The sequence below is a fragment of the Electrophorus electricus genome, chromosome 13, assembly GCF_013358815.1.
Source record: "Electrophorus electricus isolate fEleEle1 chromosome 13, fEleEle1.pri, whole genome shotgun sequence".
NCBI lineage: Eukaryota > Metazoa > Chordata > Actinopteri > Gymnotiformes > Gymnotidae > Electrophorus > Electrophorus electricus.
Window position 1 is genome coordinate 8,662,932 of NC_049547.1, and position 27,779 is coordinate 8,690,710.

The window sequence follows — 27,779 nt, forward strand, 5'->3', positions numbered from 1 at the left end:
AGAATTTCCACAGACAAAATTTATGTTTACAGCATTCGGCCTACTCTTGTCCAGGGCAATTTACAAAAGTGTATTTTTTGCCTCCTGTGGAGGCTTGTACACTTGAAAAGGGTCTAAGGATACCATTAAGTAAGAACACAAAATACACAATGGAAAATAGACACAAGTATCAAGAGTGTGCGTGCATGCATGCCAGTTAGTCCACTATTGGTGATTAATCACATACCTTGAAGTGCTATAGGGTTTGTTCCAGTTCCTCTTGAAGAGGTGGGTCTTCAGTCTACGTTTGAAGATGGCAAGGGACTCCACTGTATGAAATTGTTAGCTATGGTTCTTGTGCAAACTTCAGATTCTTCTGACCATATGAAATTGTTTTACCTTGTGGTTCTTGTTGTCGCACGTCTGTAGAAGAATCTTCAAGTGTGTAAAGCTTTGGAAGAGCGCTTTGCTGATATAGAGAAGACGAAAGGTGACCTGGCTCAGTACCTGTGTGAGGATGCAGCCCAGCTGTCACTTGAAGAACTCTTCAGCACCATCAAGATATTCCGGGAACTTTTCCTCCGAGCCTTGAAGGTGTCTAGTCTGTGTGGTCTGTTCTGCTACACGTAAATTAAAAAGCATTTGAGCATAAAAAAATCATTTGTGATCTTCCTGGTTGTCAGCAAGTATCTTCATGTTGTTGAACTGGTCATAGTGCTACACATGATTGCTGCATTTTCTTCTTATAATAGCCTGCTATTCTCTACTACTGACCTCCTGCTGGTCTGGTTTGGTATCTTGCAGGAAAACAAGATCCGTAAAGAGCAGGCTGCCAAAGCGGAGAAGCGTAAGCAGCAGCTGGAAGAGGAGGAGTCCAAGAGGCAGAAGGGGGAGAACGGCAAGATCAGTGAGTTCCTCCTGTCCTAGTCTGCCTGACTTCTGTTGTGTAGAACATAACCACAGCAATGTGTTGTTAAAGGTTCGGTAGACATGTGGGTACTCTGATTCTTAAGTATTTGAGTCCTGAATTTTATTTTATTGTTAAAATAAAATAAAATATTGTTAAAAGGTACGCTATTTTTATTTATTTATATATATATATATATATATATATATATATATATATATATATATATATATATATATATATATATATATATATATATATATATATAAAATTAATTACACACAAAATGTACCTTTAACAAAATGCATGTGTGCGCGCACACTGATATTAGTGGTGAAGGTCTTCCATCAGGAGAAATCAAAATCCATTTCTTTAATTGGATAATTTCTAAATTGTTTCAGAATTGAATAAAGGACTGCATGACACCGTTACCTGAATAACCCCCATTTTTCCTTCTACATATCAACTTTGTTGTATCCTTACAGTAAGAAAAGGTGCTTTGCCTCAGGAGGATGGCTGTATCATTGACCACCTTCTGGCAGACATCAGAAAGGGTTTCCATCTTAGAAAGACTCGGCCCAGGTGCGAAATGGAAAGTGCACCCTCTAGTGCAATGCGTAGGGATACCGGGCAGCCTGGTAAGGACAAGACGATTCCAAGATGCTCCACTGTGGCTGCAACCAAACATGTGAAGTCACGTTCTCTTTTCATCTCCTCTGCCCCATGTTCCCTGTTTGTGGTATGCACTGGGCTTAAGCAAATGGGCAATAATTGTGGCTGCCTATCCAGTGATTTTGAGGAGATGAAGGACAAACGGGATATTCAGAGTGTTGGCATTTGAGCCCTAGCTCTGCCCACATTCTTCCTCCAAACCAATCGCCTGGTTTTGCTGCTTCAGCTTGCTGCTTCTCATTGATGGGTTTTCCCAACCAACAGGTGCTTTTTTGTGCCAATTACACATCATAAAATATGCAGTCTTAACATGTATTAAAGGACAAGGCACCCTGGTTATTTTTGCTGTATTTCTGAGATATCTTACTATGGGGCTGGAAAGGCATGATTTTTGGCATGTATGGCAATGGCATGAAGTTTGTCAAGCAGTTTGTTTGAAGTGGTGATGATGCATATTTGATTTTAATATTTTGTCATATTCCTTATACCTCCATTCAAGCATGCTGGAGTTTTTTCAAAACCACCAGTTAACAAAGACATTTTGTTATAAATGGCAACATGCCATTACAGTGGAGGGGGAAAAAACACTTGGTTAAAAAAAAATAAAAGCACTGTTTGGTTATTTATGGTCTGTTCATGCAACCTTTCATGATTCAGTTTTTGCTCACAAAACTGTTTATCTAGAGCCTTTCACATTATAGAAGTGTCTGCATACAGCTTGATGCAAAATGCATACAGAAATCATGGCAGCTTTTTCATGCAGTTGACATAATGTCTGCCAGCCACGTCATGCACACGCAAGGTCTGATTTTTCCCCACTCTTGTCCTCAGCCCCAAATGTCCATTCTGCAGAAGGAGGAGTCATGAAGCCTGCAGCCCAGGACCTCCCTTCTCCTCAGGGAAAGGAGATGGCCGCCGAAGGTCCAGGCAGCGGTTCCCCCTCTAGACCTCAAGGAGAAGCAACCCTGACAGATAGCAGTGAAGCCCAGCCTCAGTCTCATCCTGAGCCTCAGGGTGTGGAAGAGGCCCTTGTAGGCCTGACCATAGACAGCACCACACCACCAAGCACCACGCCACCACAGCAGCCTTCTGCACAGGCTCCCTCAGTTCAGGCCCTTGTTAAAGACAGCACGCAACATCAGACCCTTGCCACCAAAACTCTTACTGAGGAAAACCTTCCCACAAACACTTCACCACAGAAAAAGGCATCTGTAGATGTGTCTTTGTCTCTGGTTGAGCACACTGTGCCTCTGCTGAAGGCAGAAGATCCAACTGTGCCAGAACAGAACTACAATAGTAATAACAGCCAAGATGAAGTATCTCTTAATGTGTCACCAAAGAACACAAAGAGCATTGACGCTCATATTGACTCAAATCAAAATGGAGAGGGTGAGGTTATTGGTGAAACGATGTCAAAAAGCCAAGAGCGAAGACATTCGGGCAACAATCAAGCAGACATGAACAGCAGTGAGTCATCTGTCAGCCATAATGAGAGACAACAGGCTTTTGATGTGCCTGATGGACCAGGTACAGAGGATGCCTCCACCCTCTTCCGTCCTCCTAATTCTCGGGTTAAAAAACAAAAGTATCTCAGAGGACGGAAAAAAAATGGTAATGAAGGTAATATATTTATATTTTAATGATCCTAATAAAGATTAAATATTTAAACAGTGCTGTTGCAAATTAAGTTTGATTTGAGAACATTGTGCTCTTACCAAAAAAGTTACATATGTTTTTGGGTTTGTAAAATCCAAAATGGTAGTGCAATTTGTTTCAATTTTTTACTGTCAGGACATTTTCTAAATGTACATTAGTTTTGAGACCCAAGAATTTGTAGCACTTTAATAAAAAAACATTTATTTACTGAAGTCAGTTTTCCATTAAATTACAGTGACCAGTCCTGATACCTTGAAAATATGGTAAGCCATTTGTTTAGGACACAGGTAAATGTCATTCAGTCCTTCAGTGCGTCTTTTTCTCTTTGCCCTTCTTAAGCTGAGGGTAAGACCGAAGGACACAGTAAGCATAAAAAGGGCTGTGTGTTGCAGTAAGGTAGGTCCAATCACTGGATGTGTAACTAACAGGGGTCTGAGGGATCAGCATCCAAACCTGCTTTTAATAACCAAATCCATTCAGTGTCTAACTACAGTCCTGTCCATGTACCAACGTGTTCAACTCACCTTACTTCATTAACACTGTTATTGTGTCTGTGTGAGCAAAAGGTAATTCACATCCCTGAGGACCTTTTTTCTGCTGATATGAGCTACCATTTTCTGGAGTCATCATAAAAGTGAAGTCACATGTCTGAGTATTGTATTATTAAATCAGATGTCTAGTCTACCATGTTGTCTGCTTCACAGATCAGGCTGGGTCATGTAAATGATCGATAATTAACTCGTTTGATCATGACTGCTGTGCATTTCTTTTTCTGGACTCTATTCTTGATGATGGAAAAAGTAATTCTCTAGTTTGTTTACTAACATCAAGCTGTCTTGGGTGAAAGAGGAATTCATTTTCAGCAACTAAATGCCCCTTCATGTGCTCTTTGTGTTGGGTCATAGATTATATGCACATATAAATCACAAAATTAAGAGTAGAATAACAGAAACTGATTTGTGAAATGCTGTTGGGTCTCAAGTTTTTGTTTTTTTTATGCTCTGTTGAACTCACTATCTGCTTCTAAGGTGCAAGACTGGGAAAGAAAAAGTATTTTACAACTTCTTGCATGTTCTGTTTCAGATGATTAAGTAATCAAATTGATTTTAAGTAGCATTTAATAATTATGATTAATATAAAGCACAGTGGAAGCAATGAAATGGAATTGATCCTAATCTTCACTTATTTACTGCCATTGCAGGAAGATCCAGGAAAAGGAAAACGGGAGGGAAGAGATGAAACTCCAGAGACTTTAGAATGCTATGGGCCTGTTGGAGATCTCCCTCACTTCCTTTAACTGGGTTCCTGCACAGCAGGGCGAGCACAAATGCTGCACCAAGCAGCAGTGACCAAGAGCAAGATGGGGCTTTTGTATGAGCTGGTGGACCAAGTAAAGTTTTAAATAAACATTTGTTTTCTGTTCTTTATCTTCTATTACTTTCAACAGCTCATTTGTGTACTATTATATTATGATGTAGAAAATATCTGTTTACATACCTTAAGTATATTTATTGAAGAAGAGGGGGGGAAAAAAAGAATCTTCTTGTGTATTTTAGTTCTCTAGTAACACTTTCAGAGGTCAACCGCATAAGTTTTCAGTATGATGAACAATACAGAAATGTTGATATTTGTAGCGTTAGAACTTGCAAATTGATTATGGAGTGTTTTTTAATCTATTGTGTTTCAAGTTCTTATAGCCTATAGTTCAGTTGTGGCATCTGTGCACTTATAATTTGGAAGAAATGGTTTATGTAGAGTTTTCTAAGAGCCTACCCTCAACCTGATCAAGCATAATATGCCTCTTACGAAGGAAATCTTAATGTCATTTCTATCATGAAGACCACTAACTTTAATTCTGTTTAATATTCTTCTACAAAAATGTCTGAAAACCTGGTCGAATTGTTTTTCCATATTAACGTAAATTTTTTTATTATAGTGTATGATGTCACCTAAGAAAAATATTTTTGTTTGGGTATCAAATTCAGTGTTATTGAAATAAAGACAACAGTTGCGCGAGATTAATGTGCGGTGGTTATTGTAATTTACATAAACTGTTCTGTTTAAACTGTTCCACGTTCTGTTTGTTGAATTTTCAATATTAATAAAAAGTTATTTCAAAGAAATAGTGTATTTTATAGGTGTGTCATAATTCAGTTCCACTGACATAAAACTACAGTGAATACATTTAAGAATCCTGTTCTATCATTTGTTCGGGACGGGGTCTATGATATTGTTTAAACATCTTGATAAACCCGTCGTCTATGTGAAATTGGCTCTCAGTGGTAAGTATGTTTATGACGACGATTTTAACTTTAAAAATAACGGGTGGGTGAAGAAGCAGCGTCATAGCAAGATGACAGACAGCGGTTGAGCATGCGCGCACCTTATCGCGCTTAGAGGTACCACTGATACAGCACCGATTCACTCAGAGTTTGGACTTCAGACCAGTAACGATGTCTTCGGGCTGGTCAGCGAATGACCACAAGGGTCATACAAACCCCCTCTCAACAGGAGTTAAGCGCTCGCGATTAGACTCTGGGAACAAAGTTGCTGTTGTCCTTGGTGCGCAATGGGGAGACGAAGGCAAAGGAAAAGTTGTGGACTTATTGGCAACAGAATCTGACATCGTTTGCAGATGTCAGGTAATACAGCTAAGCTGGCTGTGAGCCTTATATATATATTAAGTGATATTGTAAGTATAAGTTAGCGTTAAATTAGCGGTTTATATATATATATATATATATATATATATATATATATATATATATATATATATATATATATATATATACTGGGACCTTAATGGGATTTGAATCTTTGACTCTTATTAACTTCATTTTTGATATGAATATTTTCAATGCTGAATGCTAAAATAATGGTGGTTGGCGGTACACTGTACTTGGGTATCATCAAAATCAATTTTTTGTGAACATGTTTGGCGTGGCTCAGATTATTTTGTAATTTTATCATATTTTTAAAAGGATACCTAGTTTTGTATTTAACATACCCACCTGTAAACCCTGTGTTTATCAGCTACTGGCCATAATGAGTTTTCATATTCTTTCACCACAGCCGGTATGATAGAAATATCAGTATAAGGCCTTTGAGATTTGTGTTGTCTCTTTTAACCTACACTTTCACTATGTTCAGCAGAATATCCATCCTGGATAGTTGCATGTGCTGTAGGGCTGTCCATAACCTCATTGAATGTCAGTCACAGGATTTGGCCCCACCCCTCCAGGGCCACTTGATATGTGAGAAGGCCAAGACACAGACTTAGCTCGGAGAGCCAGTGAGCTCCCTAGCAAAGGCTGTTTAAAATAGGTCCAAAGGCTCTGACCACTGGTTGGGTGAAGCAGAGTGTTGTGGCACTTAGCCTTTCCCAGTGGGCATGCCTGCTGTTTGGAAAAAGGGCAAGCAGACCTGTTGATCTGCAAAATCAGGGGCTATCACATTTCCAGATTTATTCCCTGAAAGAAAGAAAATCCAGACTGTCATGCACTGTACTCCATTTCTCACTGACATGTGCAAAACTGTGGACTGGCCCCATGTTTACAGATGATCTGATTGTTCCAAATATGGTTTGGTTGGAAACATCTAGTAATGAAACACCTCAGTATGAGATCCTTACTCATGGATGTCACCTTGCAGGGAGGTAACAATGCTGGCCACACAGTGGTGGTTGAAGGCACAGAGTATGACTTCCATCTCCTTCCTAGTGGTATCATCAACACCAAATGCATATCACTCATTGGTGAGTATAGCAGGCCAGCTGTGTTAATACTTTTTTTCGAAATAGAGAAAAAATTGAAGAATTTTTGTCTGAGCACATTCTTATACAATTTATAAGTTACTATGTCATGGAAAATATAAGATAAAATATTTTACTTTGTGTATTGATATTGTATTGCATTATTGTGAAGCCAAACATTGACATTCCCATTCATCCTTACCACTCTTATTACCGTTATTTAAAGTGGCATATTTTATAACCAAGTTTAAAATGTAATATTCTAGTTTCAGTTGGGGGCACTGTTATCTGGAAAGGTCCTTGTTGTTGGTCAGAGAGCATGTTAATCAAAAAAGGTCAAATAAATATTGCACTTAGAAAGATTAGGATCACCTTACTTCTACTTGATTACTTCTACTTTATAAACTCATTCCTGTATCTACCCACAGGTAACGGAGTAGTGATTCATCTTCCTGGCCTGTTTGAAGAGATTGACAAAAATGAGAAGAAAGGTAAAGTAAAGCATGTTGTGATTATTTTTTCTAGTAAATTGTCTTCATACCTCCTCTGTCCTTGCACCCAGCACAAACATATGTGACATCTGTCTGTTCTGAGAGGCATCTGTGGAACAGGTGTGTTTGAATTGGTCTGTGGCTACGTGCTGCAGGGAAGCAAAGCCAGTTATGTACATTTGTGCATCTTCATATAGTATGTCCTATGAGTCCCATGATATAGGAACTACAATTGGTCCTCAGAAGCTAACTCTCTGAAGGATTTACAGTAGTATGCCAGAAGTTCGATTTTTAATTTGAGCTATTATGCTGCAATCGTATAGATAATCATCTTCTTCCTTGACTAGGCTTGAAAGGATGGGAGAAACGACTTGTCATCTCAGACAGAGCGCACATAGGTATGAATATTATATGATATTGGATATCATGGTGTTGTGCATCATAGTGATGAAACAGAATACAGAATGAGTTTATTGTTCTGTTAGTATTTGATTTCCACCAGGCATTGGATGGAATGCAAGAACTCCAGAGACAAGCACAGGAAGGCAAAAAGTAAGCAACAGTTTATTCGGCTGATTTCATTCAGTTGATTACATGAACAGTATGAGCAATACACAGAAATGTGTGCTGCCTACTGGTATTCCTGTGAGATCTGCTGTTTCACAATAGTATAGGAACAACCAAGAAAGGCATTGGACCAACCTATTGCTGCAAGGCGTCTCGCACTGGGCTTCGCATCTGTGACCTGCTAGCGGATTTCAAAGAGTTTTCTACCAAGTAAGGTTGCTGCATGATTGTGCCATTGTTTCTCAGGCTATGTTTGGGTGAGGATTGTTAGTCTGAACTCAGGCTGCTTCTTCCCCTTTTAGGTTTAAAAGCCTTGCGCAGCAGTACCAGTCCATGTATCCACTTCTTAAGGTTGATGTTGAGGGTGAACTGAAAAAACTAAAGGTCCGTCTGGTTGGGGAAACTCTGCATTTATGGCATATTAATACCATCTGGATCTGTCACCTGAACTCTCTCATGGACTTTTCATAGGAGTATGCAGAGAGAATAAGACCCATGGTGAGGGATGGCGTGTATTTCATGTACGATGCAATTCACGGACCCCCGAAGAAGATCCTGGTAGAGGGTGCCAATGCTGCCCTCCTTGACATTGACTTTGGTATATCCCCCCCAAAGACTGAGAGTGCTTGTCTGCTTCACTGCAACCATAAATTGCTGTGTCACTGCAACTACATAGAAACCCTTGGTGTGTCCTCCAGGAACCTATCCATTTGTGACATCATCCAACTGCACCGTGGGTGGGGTGTGCACTGGCCTTGGCATCCCCCCAGCATACATCGGGGATGTGTACGGAGTGTCCAAGGCCTACACAACCAGAGTAGGCATCGGGGCCTTCCCAACAGAACAAGTTAATGTAAGAGCCCATGTCTGCATTGCAGTCAACCCAGGAACATATCTGCCAGAAATGGTACTATAGCTAACTTTGAATGGGACCTATGGAGGCATCAAAGGGAAAATTGCTGCTATTTTGAACCTTGCTCTCATTAATTAAGCACATTAAAAAATTTTAAGGGAACTGTCCCTTTCAATATAGATATTTATGGATACGTTTCTATGTATATAAAGTGATATAGTGTAGGTATGATCTCAGTGCACTGTAGACCTTGTGACTTTCACATATCATTGAGAGAAATGATGTCCCTCGAGGTCTTGCTGTCCTATAGTGCACTGGAGTGCTTTTCAGCAGTCTAATAGCTGTCATATGAACAGAAGATAAATTTAGACTTTGAGACTATGCCAGGAGTTTGGTTTGGGAACGTGAGGGCAGTCCTTATGTCAAGGTTAGTCTTACATACATGTTTAAGTTCAGTACTAATTTTCTATAATACAAAATAAATTAGATATCACAATTGAAAGTAACTATACTACCACATACTAGTAACTGTAACCTACGAGTTACAGCCATGTTACTGTGTACAAGGATGGTTTTAGTTAATGGTTTTTTTTCAGTAGAAAACACACATTTATAAAGAGCTATAGTGCATACCTGCCCAGTCACTTAAGTAAATGTCTTATTCTCTATTAAAATGACTAATGTTCCCATTTATTTATGAACTGACAGATTTTCAATTGTGTGACTTTCAAGCTTAGTCTGAACATCCTTACATCCAGGCTAAGGATGCTTTGTTTGAATGTTTCACAATTAAAGTGGTGATATGGTGCGGAATCATTTAAAAACATACACTATATTTACTACTGTAACTGCTGTCCTCAGGCTATAGGGGAGCTGTTGCAGACACGTGGTCATGAAGTTGGTGTTACTACAGGCAGGAAGAGGCGCTGTGGTTGGCTGGACTTGGTCATCCTCAGATATGCACATATGATCAATGGTTTTACTGCGTGAGTTCAAATACTAAGTAAAAGACAAATTTAAGTAAGTGGTGGCATGAAATTCGGTAAGTGATACAGTAAGTGAGCGCCTTTGTGACTTTCTACAGCATTGCTTTGACTAAGCTGGACATTCTTGATGTTCTTGATGAAATCAAAGTCGCCATTGCCTACAAGCTGAACGGCAAAAGAATTCCCCATTTTCCAGGTAAAATCTTAAAGAAACAGATTTTCACTAAAATGTGTGTGAGGATGTACTACTTTTAACATTATCTCAAGCAACTAAGATCCCATTCAGAGGATTTGACATACATTTGCAAACCTGAATTTTGTCTGGTTTGTCTTCTTTTTTCTTTGTACTTTTTGACTCAACCATGTTAACAATAACTGGCTTTCTCTAAAGAATGAGGCCTGAAGATTAGAGAGACCTGATTGGACTGTTGACCTTCCAATGGTTTGTACTGTATTCTTGACACGTTTGTGTGTCATTTGTGGCAGGATAGGGTGGATCATGTTAGGTTAATCTACAACCAGAAAAAAATGCATGTCTGCTTTCCTCGGTTTATGTGTAAAAAGCCAGTGCTCTCAATCTATGCTTTCTGTTTTCTGCACATTTAGCTAACATGGAAGTCTTGCAGAAGGTCGACGTTGAGTATGAGGTCTTCCCTGGCTGGAAGACAGACACCTCAGCAGCTAGGAAGTGGAATGACCTTCCACCCAAAGCGCAAAACTACATTCGCTTTGTGGAGAATCACATTGGTGTTCCTAGTAAGTGATTTCTGGAATTGATCATGTACATGATTTGTCATATCTCATGTTATTTTGAAGCGTCCTAAATCCCTGGTAATGCTGTAACTAATGTTTTTATCTCTTTGCAGTTAAGTGGGTAGGCGTAGGCAAATCCAGGGAATGCATGATTCAGATGTTCTAGATTGTCCACCTCAACCAACAGGAATACTCCCCAGTCCATCAACAACATGTCATTCTCAGTAAATTCCCTGACAATCTTAAATGTCACAATAACTGGACAAGTGTTCAAAATGCCATTGTAGATGGTTAAATGCACCAAAACAGTGGGATATTGTCTAAGTAGCTAATTTTAAATAACTGATCAATGTGTTTAAAAGGTAAGCTTTCACTTGATAATGTCTTTTTCTTGATATGGGATAAGGGTTAAGCTCTTGAAAGGGCAAAATATCCAGGCATTATTTTACTCAGTTCATTGTGCAATTTTTTGTTCTAGAAATGGAATGAAGGTTGTTTACACAGAATATTGTGTGGTTGTTTGTTTGTGTATGTGTGTGTACATGTAACTTAGTGGTCAGGTATAGAAGATCAAAATATTAACAACCATAGTAATCATAGTAACAATGTTTTGCATGGTTATTATATGACATTGCACTTATTCTCACTAATATAAAGTTAATTTACTATATTGTTATTATTTTAACACTGAGTTTTGTGAATAATCTCTTTAACTTTGAGTGATATTTGCATGAGATGATTCTTTTAAGAGTAGAGAACAAGATTGTACATGCAGCCTGTTTTAGTTTTTCTTTATTCATTTTCTTGTCATTGTTTATTCTTAAATAAACATTTTACAGTTTTGTGTTATGTCATATATGAGGTTAGATAGGGCATTAGTCAAGCTGTTTCATAAATAGATACTGACATAGAACATTCTGTTCCACTGTCTTATGCCAAGACTAAGCTGGCCTGCCACTGGACCCAAGTGTGGCAGTAAAACCCCAGATGCAAAGTAAGTCACTGTCATCTGAGCAAGCTCAAAAAAAAGACTACTAGTGCCACTTCGAAGGAGACGTATTTGAAACAAACCACAATAAATATATTGTTTACAAAGGTTTCCAACATTGTAATTATTTTCATCGGATAGTCTAATTTGATACTTATCAAAATAAAATGTCATATGGTAATAATAAATGCAGTTTCCAAAGCTTAGAATATATAGCAAAAAATGTAGAATATGTAAGGGAGGAGTTTAGCTGCTGTATGCTTTCGTAGAGCTCTGAGGTTTTGAACTGTCAAAAACTGCAACTGTCTCACATCTGCACCAACAAGGAATTTGTTTATAATTGACAGAAAAGTCACTTCCTGATCTTTTCTTCAATTTTCCCTAAAATTAGTATAAATTAGTTATCTGTTGTGTTTGTAGCTTTTTTACAAATCTAGACAATAGATACATGAGACTGGCCAGAATGGACCTGAAAGCAGCTTTAACTACAAAACTACAGCTTTAACTACAGTGATGAACAAATGTATAGGATAATGGAAAACAAGACCAAATCTTTACACTGTGAATGTAAGTTGCTTGAAACATTTGGATTTCAATAAAAGACGCTTGTATTTCTCATGGTGGCATTTTCTCAGCTGACTTCCAACTCTAGGCAGAAAAATATACTCTAAATAGAGATTATGGTGTGGACTGGAGTAAATGACCAAGCTTGTTATTGACATTCGCCTTTTTGCAACTTCAAACCACGAGATGGCGGTAAGGGTTTTTCCAACCAATTTACCCGAAGACTATTAAAGCGCAGATTAATTTCGCGCGAAAGAGTAAGTAGGTTATTTGCGGTCCAAGTTTCTTTATTGTTTGTATTTCTTCTTTCGGTTTAGATTATTGTTTCATACGCTCCGAAATGCCTAAAAGGTCGTATCCTTTTAATGAATCATTCTCGTCGCAGTATAAAATTCATATCGGACAAAAAGAGCTAAACCTACATGGAGTATTCGGAAACAAGTACAGGCAGGAAGTCTATGGTGAGTTTTACGGCTTGCGTTTGTTTTTAGTGAAATATAGGCTAATTGTCTTACCATATATAATTAGTTAACCTTCTGTATGTAGCACACTAGCCAACCTGAACAGTTCTGATCTAGTTTAAGAGCTACGATGTCTTATCTAGCTGTCACTGTAAATCCGATGTGTGCGTTTAATTTGGCTAGCTAGCTCCATTAGCTAGGGTAACGAGCATAGTTAGCGGGGCTAGCTATGCCGCCACCTTCGAGTCGGTTGAATATCTAACGGTATGTGGGCTGGCTAATGTGATTTATGAACTAGTAGTAGTCGCTCTTTAGTTTCACTACAACCGCCGATGAAAGCTACCCAGCTAACTAGCTAGAATAATGTATGTGACCCAGCTACAGCTAACTAAAAGTCAATAAAACGGAGACTGGCGCAGGCCCGAGGCTGCCTTTCGCCTCCATCTAGAACGTCACTATAAAACTGGCGAGGTTTTGCGAATTCTGTTGTACAAAAATATTCTGAAGGTGTTGTTTTTTTTCACGGAACCAGATGGATAGCCTGCCAGCTAACTTATCTGTGTGCGTGAAATTTAGTGGCCAGGTATAGATCAAAATATTAACCATGGTAATCTTGTTGAAGGTGGTTGACAAGGTTTTGTATGGCTATCATGATATCGCACTTATTTTCACTAATAAAGTTAATTTACTGACGTGTTATTTTAGTACTGCGTTTTGTGAATGTCTGTTTTGCGGATTCTGTTCTACAGAATTCTGAAGTTTTGTTTGGTTTTTTTTGCCCAGAATAGGTCGTGAGAACCAGGTCGGTAGCTAGCCAGCTAACCTAACTATAGATGGCTAACTAGATGGATTGGATGTACAAATACTGAGTCTGTCTGCTAACATTTGCCATATGGCTAATGAATAATTGCGTGTTCTCACCCACAGAAAAGACCAAAAATCTACTATTTAATGGGACCAAAGCTGCAATGGGACGGATCTGGAAGCTGGATGCTGAGGGAAAGTGCTCTGACATGGATCCGGGTAATCAGAGTGGGGTGCTACAGCCTACCAGTCAGATGCTTCTCAAAGGACAAACACGTATTAGCCTCGATGGCAAACTGAAGAAAGCTGAGACTGTTCCAGGTAGACCTAGTGTCTTTAAATATTATCCCTTTTCCAGTGTTCAGTGGTGGTCTTTACAAAGTCATGCTGCCCTGCGCTGTTGGTAACTTGAATCCTGGATGAACCTGATCTATAACCATAGTTTTATTTAATATTACATATTTTATATTCTCTAATCGCTCAATAATATCTAAAAGCTGTGTGATTGATATCCTTACGGCTGTCACCTGAGTATTCCCAGGGGAAGTAAAATGAAGTGGTGAACCATTCTTTGAAGAAAATCTGAATCATTCAGTACAGGTGTTACCTCCAGTGAATGTTATGCTGTCATTACTTGCGGCTTGTTTTAATGGGATGTGAAGCTGGTGTATGCTTGTTTTTGTCTAACACTTATGTATTAGAATGTCCAATTTTACTAACCAATCAGACACTTCTCTTAACAGGCAGGTGGTCTTTCCTGTCAGTTATTTGGTATGTGCACACAGCCCATGGAAGGGTAGGCTGTGCAAAGTGTGTAACTTTGGAGGGTGGGGCTTTGGAAAATGGTTTAATGGAAAGCATGGCACAGTAGAGAGAGCGCACTTTCCGCTATTGGTGACTAAGCCCAGCAAGAGTTCCAAATGGCCAAGTTTGCGCTAATTTCTCTACAGAAACTGCAAACTCTTCAGCAGTGTGCGGGTCATGTCGGAGAGCATCGGGGGTGAAGAGGCCCTGTGAGCGGTGCGAGCGGACCTGCCTGTGTCACCTGCTCCCGGCAGTGCAGCAGCTGCTGCAGCCACTGCTGCTCCGTGTGTACCATAATAGAGTAAGCACTCAGCCAGACCTTTTCACAAGAAATACTGTTAGATTGTGTATTATGGCTTGCATTAGGAATTCATTGCCCTAATCCCAGGGCTATTGCATTAGCCTGCTAGCAGTGATTGAGTATAACCCTGTCATTTGTTGCCATATGTGACGCTTGTCCCCATCCTGTCTCTTCAGTTACACAGACCGCTATGACCGGGTCCTCTGTTTTAGCTGCTCCTCATGAATTGAGTTGGAAGAAGGATCAGATAGATGGTTGGATGGATGGATGGATGGTTGGATAGATGCAGTTAAGAGTTCTACTTGGAATAACTCTTAATTCATTCCACAATGTAAATTAATTTTATATGCATTTTACCCTATTAGAGTGTGTACATATTTAATTTGTCAATTAAAGAAATGTATACTTAACTGAGTTGTAAATATTCAGGGTTTTTTGTTTTTCACAAGTTATAAGGGAGAAATGCACTGTTTTGTATGGCATTGAAGACATGTCCTGTAATTTCATATGAATCAAAAGATTCTTCTTGTGATGTCTGACACCCATTCCCACACAGTTGTTAAAGGTTCATAAGATTAGTGAAAGTCATGGGTTGTACTGTGAGCTAATTGTGCCAATTGTTGAATTTTATTTTATTTTTTTTATAATAAAGGGTTTAACTTCAGCGTGTCAGTGCTTCATAATGCTGTTTTATGGTTGTCAGATATGTAAATTGCCATTTTTGTTCTGTCCTTGATTACTGATCGCCAGTTGTGACAGCTGGAAAAGGGGGGGGAAAAGTTGGAGGTTCCAAGTTTGTCTGAATCTGCATGTCAACCAACCCAGCAATGTTTAGGCCGAACGCGAGATTGTTATTCATGCAGTGACGAGAATAGCCACTAGAGGGAAGCAGCGGTGTACCATACGTCAGTACTAACGCTTTCACCTTGTGATGTCATCTTGGGGGGCCGGCTGTGTTCAGGGGGTTGTGAGCCAAGTTTGGATGTCCCACAATAAAGCCTTGTTACTTCCTTTGATCTACAACTTATGCAAGTGGATCAAGTAACAATAGCACAAAAGAAAGTGCAGTGATGTTAGGAGAGACGATCTAAAAAACCAAAACTGCATGTGAGTTTATTAATTAGGCCTACCAGAATCCTGTTTAAAAATGAATATAGGCCGAGTTTCTGAAACACAATGTAGGTGTTAACATTGGACTTTTTTGCCAATGTCAATAGGGGAAACGTGCTAAAGGTGAATAGTGTTAAAAATCTTGGCAGCGTATGCTTAACCAGGTAAAACTGCGACAAGTAGGTACGATAACGATCACCAGGCAGAATCCACTGATGGGCATGAATGGCCATCTAATAAGATATTGGCTTTAAAAAAAATCCAAACCGTGTCGTTAGCTTAAAAAAAAAAATATATATATATAGTTTGTAGTAAGTACCAGCTGAGCGCGAATAGTTAGAGAAAACAATTCATCCCACTGTGTTTGTCTTGTCTTTTTCTGTACTTCTGGACAGTGGCGTAACTAGGGTGTTATGGGGTCCCGGTGCAAAAAAATAATAAAATAAAAATACTCCTTGTGCCTTGTTTACTTCTTAATTTAAGACTCAGTCAAGTGTTCTCAATGCATGCATCTTCATCTCCGGTCACGTCATGTATGTTTACAGAATACAGCTAAAGGGTTAGGGTGGGGTACCCAGGTGAAGTTCATGTGACATATCTTGCACGCAACAAAATAATCCACGATTGACTCCAAGTTCAAGTTCCTGTCTTTGTGATTTTCAGTGGTCAGAACAGTCAGTCAGTAGGTCTCTGCTGTCTTGTGAAGTAAGTGTGGAGTTTAGGAAGCTTGTTTCTTTCAGACAACTAATCGCGATTTTCTTTTCGCTTCATAGCCCCCATTTTATGGTTGAATTTACTTAGCATCTTCACATCTGCCTCCTGTATATCACAGAATGCATAAAACCCCAAAGTCTCCTCTAACGTTCATATAAATGTTTACTCTACACTACCTATTTGGTTCGAAATAATTATAGCTCTAACACACTACTGGCCAAATAAGAACTTCCCCAGAACCAACAGCATGCTACGTGCATATTTCACTATTACATATTTTAAAATAATTGCTTTCTTGTTTTATGATGTTAGACATATAAACAATAAATATGTAATTTCTGAAAAATCCGTTTGCCTACCATGGATGAGACACATTATGATTAAGAGGGACATAAGTAAATGTCAGGGTGTTTTAAGGATTGTATTATTAAGTTAGTAGATCCGTTTTTTTCATTATAGAAGTGTAGCGTAAATCTGACCTTTCCAACAATTAAACATAAAGCAGGATTTTTTTTTTTCCCAGACCAAGTTCCTCATTAAAACCTGGATCATCAGAAATGCACCTGTTGCAAAAGCAGCCAAAAGACACCGGATTACCTATTATGTTATACATTGCGTGGCCTTTCCAGTTCTGTCAACATTTTGTATGCATGTGTGAATATTTGAGTTTTGCTTGTAATAGATATTCCTCACTCCCACACAGACATTTGTCTGTCCAAATTTGGTTGGCATCTGATTCTGAGTGGAGTATGTCTTTCCGCCCTGTCATGACAATATTATTAAGCAGGAAGTCCAGCACGCACTGCTGCTGATGCATGTGAAGGCTGTCACTGAGCAACCAGCCACTGCTGGATGGTTCAATCATGCAAACTGTCTTCACCACTATGGCATCACAGCTGCCCTGTGTTGGATGGTGAGAGGGAACTTGTTATCCTCCCAGTGACAAAATAGATATAAAAGTAAAAAAGAAATCTTATAGACTTATTGGTGGTTCGAGAACCCTGTAAAAGGTTTGGCTTCATAAAAGGAAATATGAATGAGCATAAATGAGGAACCTTGCGCAGGACTAGAGCCTGTGGCTCTGTGAGCACATGAGTCACACTTGCCTGGTCTGCGTGGTTCCTTGTGGTTGGCACCAGTTGGTGTCTGCAGGCACGCTCCGATTTTCAGGCAAAATGAGCAGCTGGTGGGAGCAGCAAGGCGTCGGCCTGGTCTCAGCTCAGCTCAGCCCCAAAATCCTACGGATAACAAGACACCAAAGGCACATGTTATTCCTGTCCATAAAGTCATAAGCGCTCAAGCCTTTTGGACGTCGTGGTTCAGACAGCTGGCTGTTTTCCCCAAATAAATCAAGATGTTTCTGTTTTAGTAACAGGATGTTTCCTTTTTCACTTTATGAAAGCTAGCTAGGAAAATCACAGAACTCTTTACATGAAGGTAAAGTTTGACCATGTAAAGGAATAGTGTTTGATTTCTTCAAATGTCACTTGATAGCCTGTTGAATGACATTCCTGTACTTCTCATCTGCCATCTGCCACCAATTTAGTGAAAAGCAGGCCAAAACTTGTGCTTGTGCCGTGAAGTAGCATTGGGCTTGAAGCAATTAGCCCACTGCTGACACTGTCTGTTACCTTGTCCCTACTTTCCATGAACATGGTGATGCACCAATTCATTTGCAGTTGGTGTTTAGCGAAGGCTTGGGTGCAGCTGCTGGAGGGCTTTCATCACAACCCCTCTTGCAGCAGAGTTTTACCCAGAAAAGGGCACGCATGGAACTTCCAAGCTGAGGGTACTCACACCCCCCTCAACCCCCTGCCCACATGCCAGGGACCCCTTAAGACCTTAAGGCCTGCTGGCCGCTGGACAGATTTAAGTCCAGGCGTGCAGCTTTGCTTCCGACCCCCCCCCCTCCCCCCCAGCCACCAACACCACCAATTGCAGAGGGACCAGCTGTGCCCAAAGATACAGAGCGCAAGGCGAGAGAGGTGGTGGGGCAGGGGGCCTGCCTTGGTGAGGTAGATGCTATAAATATGGGTTAGGCTTCATCCAAGGAGCGACAGCTGTGCACCAGCGCAAGGACACTCCTCAGCCATGTCTTCCTTTCTCCACTAACTGCAGGTCACAACTCTGGACACATAGCCATTATCCAGCATGATGCAGCTCGCAAACGTGTGTGTGTGTGTGTGTGTTGGGGGGGGGGGGTGTTGAAATGAATGGCATAAAATATTAGAACTGCCTGTTATTTTTTTTGTTTTTGCCAGTATGAGATACACAGTTACATGCTTTGTATAATGTTAAGCTGTGGTCGGGTACAATACTCTGTTTTTTGGCGTACACACAGCTATTTATAACCTTGATGTTTCCATGGGCAGATATGATGTATAGAAATTAATTATGTTCCATGAGGTTAAAAAAAAAGGTTGACAGTATGCCTGGGGTTTGACAGTACATGGGTCACTTTCTTTGCATGTGTTCTTGTTTCAGCATCGGAGCTTGGACACACTGTGTGTGTGCGTGCTGGGGAGCATCGCTTCTTTTTGAGTGTGACCACCTGTCTTTTGTTGTGAGGTAAATAAATAAATAAGTGTGGCCAGGCACCAGCTGTCCCTGGCTGTCCGTTCAGAGGTCAAGGGCTCCCACCGCTGGCCTCACGAGGTGAAGACGTCCAAGTTTCAACTTCACTTCCCCTCCAAAGACTTCATATCACCCAGGGAATACATGCAAATAGGCCAGCTCTAGTTAAATGGAAATTACATGAGACTTTTTTGATCAGTGAGGGCAAAAACATACCTAATTAAGTCAAAACGGTGTAAGATGAGGCCAGAATACATAAATAAAAGAAGCATTTTTTGTTGTGCTTATAGAGATCAACTAATATTGATCTCTAGAGTAATATTGATGTCTATAAGAGCTTAAATGTAGTAGAGCCATTTAGACTACTTCTCCCACCTCTCACAAGTTTCTCTAATTACTATAATTCTCAACAAGACCTCCCTACCTCTCCCACACCCTTACAGTGGGGTGACAAGCCCAACATCTCGAGACACTACTCAGAGAGTTTGAAACTGGTGGGTTCATCTCCCTGATGAGCTGGTTGAGGCCCAGTCATACCACAGTCACTCCCACTACACAGCTTCAAGGGAGAACCCAGGAGCCACAGAGGACAATAGGGAGGCTGAACTACCATCCCCAGACAAAGGCACTGGCGGGATGAGGCTCGGTCTGCTGGGGGGATGTGTGCATGTGTATGGTTGGGGGACGGGCTGCCTCATCCATGGCCCTCCCCGAACATGCAGTCCCAGTGGGGGTAGGGCTATGGGAATCGCCTAGCCCAGCAACTGGATTTCTTTGGATGTGCAGCCAGAGAATAAAGAGGAGTCCACTCCCCAGGAAAAATGACCACTGAATTGGATTCGAGATTCCAAATTAGCTACGCATTTTTGACACCCCCACATTCCCCTCCAACTCCTGCCCCCAAAACTGTTTGTTTGTTTGTGAGGATGCAAATGAGTGGTGAGGAGGTTAGCAGCTGGTATTTTCATTGAGGGAAAACTTCACATGAGGACAAAGGGAGTCGCACATGATGCAAAAGACTGTATGTCTGGCATCATCCAGTATTGCTAATACCAACAGAATCTTTAAGGTGTAGAGGCTAAAATCATTTTGCTCTGTCTACATACTTTAACTCTGTAGTCCGTCTCTCAAGAGCTTACCTAACTATAGGAACATTACAAGCAGACACATTTGATGAAACTCTGACCAAGAGCATTACTCTAATATAATGCAATTAGCAGCTGAAGTTAGTTCTCTCTTTTGCCTACAGCCATGTAAAATGAATTTGTTGATAGAGAAAGAAACTTCAGTGACTTACACAATAATCACTTTGTTGTCTGTATACAGTAGCACTTCTCCAAACATCTGACCTTATGTATGAACAGACAACAGCAGAAGTCCTCCTTGAGAACTACGTTAAGGTCAAAGGATCTGGAGCACCTCTGAGAAATCTACCTTGAAGTGGATGTGAAAATAGAAATTGATGTAAAAAAAAAAATCTATTTACTCTCTTTAAAGATTAATGATTAATATTCTGCAAAGTCAATTAACAGTAAACACAATTAAACAACAGAAAAAAGAAAAAGGTAACACCTATATGGCTCAAGAAATACACACAATTTTCACATAAAATGATCTATTTAATCTATACATAATCTAAATAAAGAACTAGCTCAAGATTGTCACTTTTTCACAGCACACACAGGGGGTACACGTCAAAAGCGCCAAAGAAAAAAAAACACAAACTCCCAATAATTAAAAAATTCGTCCAGAAAAATCCAACCAGTGTTTCAAATCAAACAGATTGTCATCTACATTCACTAAAGCACTAACATTGAAGCTTTTGTTTCCTATAAAATATAAGTTTCTTATCAAAAAATTATATTAAATCTAATGGCACTTCTACAAAGTCTATTTAAAAACGTTCTCCATTTAGTAACATATTTTATTACTCCAGTCAATTCTGAGATACATTAAAATCTTTGCACAAGAAAGAAATCAATAAATATTCCTTATGATTATACAATTTCACAGTCTGAACCTTAGAAGACAATATTCCAGTATTAATGGTTTCATTTTCTTTTTGATATTTTGCAGAAAACTGATTAAAATCATACTCATGCTTTTAAGCAATAGCTTGAGTTTTCAACCATGTTATGGAAAGATATATAATATGCAACAGAGATTTATCATTGTTGCAATTTCAACATTAGCTGACTTTCTTCTCGTCACATGTAATATTTAAATGTGATTGGCTCACTGCTAATAACATGTGATAGTTAAACATTATTGGCTCATTGCTGGTCATATGACTATGACCACAGAACAGGATGTGACTGCTTCGGATGTCCTGATGAATGTAAAAAAGGGATTTTCCTAGTTTACTGACTGTCCCGAAAAGCCTTCATTACTTTCCACCATGTACAATTTATGCCTATCACCATTATAATATACTCCCCTCCTAAAAATGTGTTGTTCAGAAATAAAAACATGCTTATTGTAACTTTAAGTGATTGAACAGAGACAGATGATCAGTGAATGCATTGTCAGCTTTGTGTCATAAGACACAACTTCACAAAACCTTTGCAAAATTAATATTGTTATAAGCCTATAATAATGCCCAATATCTAATTTGCTGTTGGATTAATGTTTGTGTCAACAAGGCACATTCTGTGTAGAGTGATCAAGTACATACGTATTACTTCAGCAACACATAAATGGAGTAATTTTCTCCACATTAAATGCACGTTTCAAAAAGAGCACCTACAGTCTTTTAGTAACAGCTGCATTAAATACAAGATCATTCACTTAAGGGAAAATATCTACATTCCAATCCTACTTTTATGAGTAATTACACTATAACATTCTTTGAAATCATTAATTCAGAAATAAGGGTTCTTCACATATATCCTTTGTTGTATTAGCAGTTTCTGTTGGAGGGTCTGTTGTTGGTGCTGCCTATAATCCAGTGTTCCACAGAGCATTTTACAGAAAACTTGTAAAACATACATAGAATAAAAAAAAAAAAGGGGAAAAAAAACATTAAATAAATTCAAATATACATTTTAACAGCTGTTCAACAAATGTGCATCAAAAATGAAATGGTTTGTGGGTGTAGTCCAGTCATTGATAGCATAACAATAAGCCATGAGTGTGTGTTCATTGAACACAAACTCTCAACACTCCTCTTAGCAGTTCATGATGCTTAGCTCCCTAAAAGATGATGTAGCACAGAGGAAGCATCGCTTTTGTTATAGGGCTTCAGCAGGTACTCAGCAGCTGTGAGTCTTGACAAGGTTGTGCTTATGATCTGCTATTTCTCATGTGAGAGAAGTTCCAGAAGTCTTTTCTGTTTGGCAGCAGTGTGAAAAGGCTTAGCTGGCTTTTAAACGGACCAGTCCCAGCTCAACCAGGGAAGACTTCAGCGTCAAAAGTCAACGTGAAAAACTGCAGCTTTTACGACAAGCTTCAGATGTCCCCAGATCAAATAAAGAGGAAAAAAAGATAAATAAAATACATATTTACAATAAATATACAGTTAGAAATAGCAGCCTACAGAATATCAGTGTTGGATCTATAATCTAGGTATGCATAAAGCAAGTGCTTCTTAGCATTTCTGGAGTCAAATCTTGACAAATAGTGATTACGATGGCTTATCTACACAAGATACAATGAAACAATAAACCCATATACAGCAACTGATTTTACAATCAATTATTGTCCCAGTATAACTGAAAAAAGTACCGGTACAACAAGATATTAGGACTCAGTACAATTGTCTCTACTTTAGATGTCGAGCCTACAGTAAACCCTGAACCAACAGAACTAATAAATAATTCTAATCAAGTTTTTTCAGGAAAAAATGAACCACATGTATTACATGGATTTTTAGTGCTACTTGCCATTATAACTAAACAACCACACACACGCACACACACATGCACGCACGCACGCACACACACACAGTTTAACCAAAACAATTAACACATTTTTTTTTCAAATGAAAATGAAGAAATGAGACAAAATATTCCTGCATTCTGATGTTTCTCCAAACTAACTGCTTAAGTATTCGTTTCCCCAATTTCACTTGGTGACTAAGAAATATATACTGATGATAAAATTCACTGCCATGACTGATTCTGCCCTGCTTGTGACAGGGGTCTTCCCAACAACAGGGTCTCATCAACAGTTAACAAACACTCAAAACACAAAGACATGAGCTTTGTGTAGAAACCGATACAAATCACCTCTCACTCCTACCTACAATTCTTCAATTTACCTTTCAAATTTTCATGGAAAAAACAAGCTAGCAAACTCATTTCATAGTAGATGCTGCAGAAAAAGTCTGCATTAGTCATAATAGAAGTAGTAGATATCTGAGTGAGTGTCCATGATATAGATTGCCCATGGCTTTTGTTTTTTCAGATCTTGTTTTTAAGTCTTTGCGATTACTGATACCCTTTAATAACAGAGTTTATGACCCTGACTCCCCAGAGGTGATAAAAGAAGCAACAACAGAATTATCTAATTCTTTCCCATTTGAAATTCTACAAGTAGGTCATAAACCAGAGCAGAGAACAAACTTTGTCCTTTAGAATTCCTTACCAGTTTTCAAACTAATATGTTGTTCATCTTTTTATACATGAAGTATGCTGGATATAGCTGAATCTAATTAAGAGGGGAAAAAAGTGTTCTCAATGCGTTTCAGTTACTCCTTTCAATAGTTTCGACCATTCAGTAGAAACATTTACTCCAAAACTGTTCTATTGTTCTAGACTTAACATACAACACAAAGCCTCAGCAGATATTTATCACTGACTTCAGAAGATGGCTGTCAGTGACTGACCAAGTGCATCAGATTTCTTCCCTCCCCACCTCTCCACTGGGTGGAGGTACACCTCTGTGACCTTGGGGTTCCTCACACTCCTCAGCCCCACATTAGAATACAGCAAATACTGGATATTATAACAGGTAATAATAAAAAGCCACTCTGGCTTGGGGTGTTAGAAGAGAATGCCCTTCTAAATTCAAATACTTCATATGCAGCTCTACTTGGGAACAGTCGAGGCGGCTGAGAGCAGAGAGGCAGCTGGCATCAGACCAGGAGCTCTTATCCGATGGCGAGGGTCTTGACGAGGGCACAGTGGAACTTGCGGATGTGGCGGTAGAGGTCACCCGACTGCGTGAAGCGCCGCTCGCACCACTTGCAGGCATGCGGTTTCTCGCGTGTGTGCACAACGGCATGCCGGCTCAGGTTGTGTGAGTATTGGAAACTCTTGCCACACTGGCCACATGTGTAGGGCTTCTCACCCGAGTGCGTGCGCTCGTGCCGCTTCAGTGTGTACATGCAGGAGAATGTCTTGCCGCACTGTGCACACGTGGGCACCTGGCCGTCAGGCGAGAGCTTGGGGCGTGCCCCAGCACCGCTGCCGTCTCGGTCGCGGAAGTGCGAGCTGAGGTGTAGCTGCAGGGCATGCGGGCTGGGGAAGGCCTTGCTGCACAGTGGGCACACGCACACAGGAGGGCCACCCGCTGGCAGGAGAGCGCCACCCACACCCACATCCGGGGGTACCAGCTCGTCATCCTCCTCCTCCTCTTCCTCTTCGCTATCACCTAGCAGCCTCGGGCCTCCCCCTCCTGCTACAGCCCGGCCTTCCTCACCCACCTCTCTGCCGCGGATGTGCCCGCCTGGCCCTGGGGCCCTCCCTCCCATACCCTCATTTGGCAACACCTCTTCGTCCCCAGCTTCCTCCTCCTCCTCATCTTCCATCATCAGGTGGTCGTCCGGCCCAAGCAGGGCGGTGCTGCTGGGGAAGAGGGTGGAGAGCCCTGGTGGCACCGGGCCCCTGGCTCTGCCCCCGAAGCACTGGCTCTCAGGGCTGGCGCCCCCGCTGTCCCCGTGCTCTGACAGCGCGTCGTGTTCGTCTCGAGCGAGTGCGTCCGCGCCCTGCTGCTGGCTGTCGGCAGCCAGCTGGCCCAAGGCACGCGCGCTGTCCCGGCCCGACGGCGGCTTGAAAGACAAGTCCAGGGCGCAGTCCATGTCATCCACCGCCCGGGACCTCTGGGACGGCACGCCGGCCAGACCGCTGACATCGCCCTTTGTTTTTCCAGCTGTTGGGACGCGGGGCTCGGCCTCAGCTGACACATAATTGACACCTACAAGGTCCGGGGACCCGCCGGGGTGACCGTTCGCCTTCTGGCTTGCCGGCGCGAGCCTATCACAATCTGTGACAGCCAGGCCGCCATCGCCGGTGTCCATGTCATCTGCCGGGGGGGGCCCCTGGGGGACCTGCTGTGGCTGCCGGCACGCGGGAGCCCGGCTGGGCTGCGGCAGCTCTCCATCAGAGGAGTTCTCCCTGTCCAGGCAGCTCAGGCCAATGCCGTCAACGAGCCTCTCATCCAAAGAGCACAGCTCCTTGTCTTTCAGACGGCCTTTGCACACCTTAACGATGTCGTACATGTGGAGGTAGCTGGCAGCAGCCAGCACGTCCTCTACGGGAAGGGTGCTGAATTCCAGCTTCCCCTCATACATAAATTCAAGGAGTAGGCCGAAAGCCGGTGCTGTCACAATGTCACTGTTCAGATGTACAACATCCCTTTTGTCTAGCTGGTCCCGGTAGAAGAGGTGGAAGTACATGCTGCAGGAGGCCAACACAGCTCTGTGCGCTTTGAATCGCGCCTCGCCGACAAGAACAGTGCAATCACAGAGGAAACCTTGGTGACGCTGCTGACTCAGACACTGCAGCAACTGGCGGCTATGGTCTGGGAACTCCATTCTTCTCTCATAACCTGGCGGAAAACAGGAAAAACTGGATATTAAATAAACGCACGGCAGCCATTCACAGCGCGACAAACAGGCTTAGCAACGCATATGGTGCTAGAGGCCACTGGAGACAAACAAGAGTAAACCCAACCCTATTAACTACAACAGATTAAAAAAAAAAAACCAAAAAAAAAAAACCACACACTTGTATACTAGGCCACAGATTCTTTTGAATAGTGAGTGTTCTCTAATATACTGCAACAATAAAAAGTACTTATATTTTTGTGATAACACCGCCAATCTAAACTAAAACTTCCACCTTTTAAAGCATGCCCGTGATGCTACTGAAACCTAATGTATTAACTTTTTATGTATAAACACACTTGAACTGAAAATAAAAATTTATATTCGAAGTGTATTGATGTCGCAATAAGAATAATTAAAGCCATACCTTGGTAACAACGCTTAAAGTTTATCCTTACTTTGCGTGCTTCTCAGGGAACCGCAGAGAACGAAGAAAGTGCAACCAACCAGTCATGTGCACGCAGCCAAACGAACAAAACACATTCAGTTTCAAGCCTTGTTTGACGGTCACTCAGGAGAAATTGCTCATAAACTAAGCACGCACGTAACGGTACCGGGCAAAACGCTCAAACGCTGTTCTGAGCTTGCGTCCATCCAGCCGGGTCCGCGGAAAAAGCATAGCGAGAGAGTGAGTAAACTGGTGCCCTGTTTGCTAATTATCCCGCAAGCTGTGGAGTCAGCTGCTCTGACATCAGCGCGGTAGAAGCGCTACCTCCAGCTGTGCTCGCCTTTACGCCATATGTTACTCCAAATCTAGTGACTATAGAAATCCATGGTTTACCATACTTTCTCCAGTGCAACATCACAACTGTAACGATGTAATCTACTCAGACGAGAACGAACCTCTGATCTCTCTCATGCAAAACTTTGTGAGAAATGTCCGATTCAACAACGAGCATACAGTCACTAACTTTGACAAAACTTTGCTCTCTCTTTGTAATGATTATGAGTGTCTTATTAATTAGAGGGAACTTAAAGATAGAACTTTACACTTCAAACGTTTTATTAGCCAAAGCGTGTCGTAATTAGCCAATTTATGTTTGAATTTTGACAGTAATCTATCAACTGAGGTATGGCTAATCTGAAAAATAAAAAATAAAACTGTAAAATTGTCTCTATTTCATAAATTGACTGAAAAATGAAAAGAAAGAGGCGTCTGTAGTCATTCTGTCTGAACAGCAGCTTAGTGGGAGCCTTTAACACCAAAGGAACTCGACAACTGCCGCTGACTAAGGCAACTGCACTGCACGGAGGCGGATGAGACTGTCTATCCCAACTTTAAATCTTTACGTGTTCGTCTTTCGAACGCCATACTTACAGAAATAGTGACTTTCGTTGTTTCCTTAGATATTGTGTCGTTCATTCATGATGTGTGACCAGATGTTGACGCCTCGTTTGGTTTCTTGAGCTAGTTCGACCCCGCTGAGCGAGCAGCATTCATAGCAGCACTGCGCTGTGTCAAGCAGGTTGTTAATGGTCCAGTCTCGCGATAACGCCAAACACCGTTGTACTGTATTTCTACTTAAACTCACACCGTGGCAGCAAGTGGCAGGGTTCCCCTTAAACAGCTGTGCTCGTTCATCAGTAGCACTTTACTGATCCTACTCAGTTTAATATAGACTTAGCATCTAAAAATATAATTTCTACACCTACAACTGTTCTTATGCCCAGTGTTAGGTGTTCACTATCCAACATAACATAAACTTGCATACTTTATTCAAGGAGACAAGCTCACTTGCTATTCTTTTTGCTCTAGAGTTCCGAATCCCATAAAGCAGAGTTTCTCCCATGTGTAAATGATATGTCAGTAACTTTGGTCTTTAATAGGTAATATTAAATATCTATCTATTAAAAATAATTACCTTTCTGTTAGGCTATATTAGTCAAGAAGACCCTTTAGTTTTTGATGAAAAGTTCTTGTGCCATAGGTTTCTCTAAAGACCTCTGTTTGTTAATCCATTCTGAACATACACTATATAACATTGACAACTATGAAATTATATCCTCAGAGCAGCCAT

At 40.8% G+C, this 27,779-nt stretch overlaps 4 protein-coding genes across 4 annotated transcripts; 3 read left to right on the forward strand and 1 right to left on the reverse strand.

Annotated features, from left to right (window-relative positions):
• Positions 1-1,530: 1,530 nt before the first annotated feature.
• LOC113571343 lies at positions 1,531-5,337 on the forward strand. The gene is made up of 4 exons (XM_027000218.2): positions 1,531-1,822; positions 2,390-3,178; positions 3,554-3,610; positions 4,416-5,337. The coding sequence occupies exons 2-3, from the start codon at positions 2,422-2,424 to the stop codon at positions 3,607-3,609; spliced, it is 813 nt and encodes a 270-aa protein (XP_026856019.2). The 5' UTR covers positions 1,531-1,822; positions 2,390-2,421; the 3' UTR covers position 3,610; positions 4,416-5,337.
• A 243-nt stretch (positions 5,338-5,580) lies between these two features.
• On the forward strand, positions 5,581-11,710 carry adss1 (adenylosuccinate synthase 1). The gene is made up of 13 exons (XM_027000279.2): positions 5,581-5,856; positions 6,866-6,968; positions 7,394-7,456; positions 7,804-7,854; positions 7,942-8,008; positions 8,126-8,233; positions 8,326-8,407; positions 8,495-8,621; positions 8,722-8,876; positions 9,738-9,862; positions 9,961-10,058; positions 10,469-10,618; positions 10,729-11,710. The coding sequence occupies exons 1-13, from the start codon at positions 5,668-5,670 to the stop codon at positions 10,779-10,781; spliced, it is 1,371 nt and encodes a 456-aa protein (XP_026856080.1). The 5' UTR covers positions 5,581-5,667; the 3' UTR covers positions 10,782-11,710.
• A 680-nt stretch (positions 11,711-12,390) lies between these two features.
• Positions 12,391-15,201, forward strand: siva1 (SIVA1, apoptosis-inducing factor). Its single transcript, XM_027000241.2, is given in 5 exon segments — positions 12,391-12,628; positions 13,556-13,753; positions 14,383-14,462; positions 14,464-14,537; positions 14,714-15,201. Coding segments are annotated over 5 exon segments (522 nt in total). The 5' UTR covers positions 12,391-12,507; the 3' UTR covers positions 14,763-15,201.
• Positions 15,202-20,498: 5,297 nt separating this feature from the next.
• On the reverse strand, positions 20,499-27,273 carry zbtb42 (zinc finger and BTB domain containing 42). Its single transcript, XM_027000275.2, has 2 exons — positions 27,080-27,273; positions 20,499-25,703 (listed from the first exon to the last, which is right to left on the reverse strand). The coding sequence occupies exon 2, from the start codon at positions 25,687-25,689 to the stop codon at positions 24,025-24,027; it is 1,665 nt and encodes a 554-aa protein (XP_026856076.2). The 5' UTR covers positions 25,690-25,703; positions 27,080-27,273; the 3' UTR covers positions 20,499-24,024.
• Between the last annotated feature and the right edge of the window lie 506 nt (positions 27,274-27,779).

Coding starts and splice junctions, on each gene's coding strand:
- adss1 (XM_027000279.2), top strand. CDS start 5,668: ATGTCTTCGGGCTGGTCAGCGAATGACCACAAGGGTCATACAAACCCC. Junction 8,234..8,325: donor TTCAAAGAGTTTTCTACCAA/GTAAGGTTGCTG, acceptor TTCCCCTTTTAG/GTTTAAAAGCCTTGCGCAGC. Junction 8,408..8,494: donor GTGAACTGAAAAAACTAAAG/GTCCGTCTGGTT, acceptor GACTTTTCATAG/GAGTATGCAGAGAGAATAAG.
- zbtb42 (XM_027000275.2), bottom strand. CDS start 25,689: ATGGAGTTCCCAGACCATAGCCGCCAGTTGCTGCAGTGTCTGAGTCAG.
- LOC113571343 (XM_027000218.2), top strand. CDS start 2,422: ATGAAGCCTGCAGCCCAGGACCTCCCTTCTCCTCAGGGAAAGGAGATG. Junction 3,179..3,553: donor GAAAAAAAATGGTAATGAAG/GTAATATATTTA, acceptor GCCCTTCTTAAG/CTGAGGGTAAGACCGAAGGA.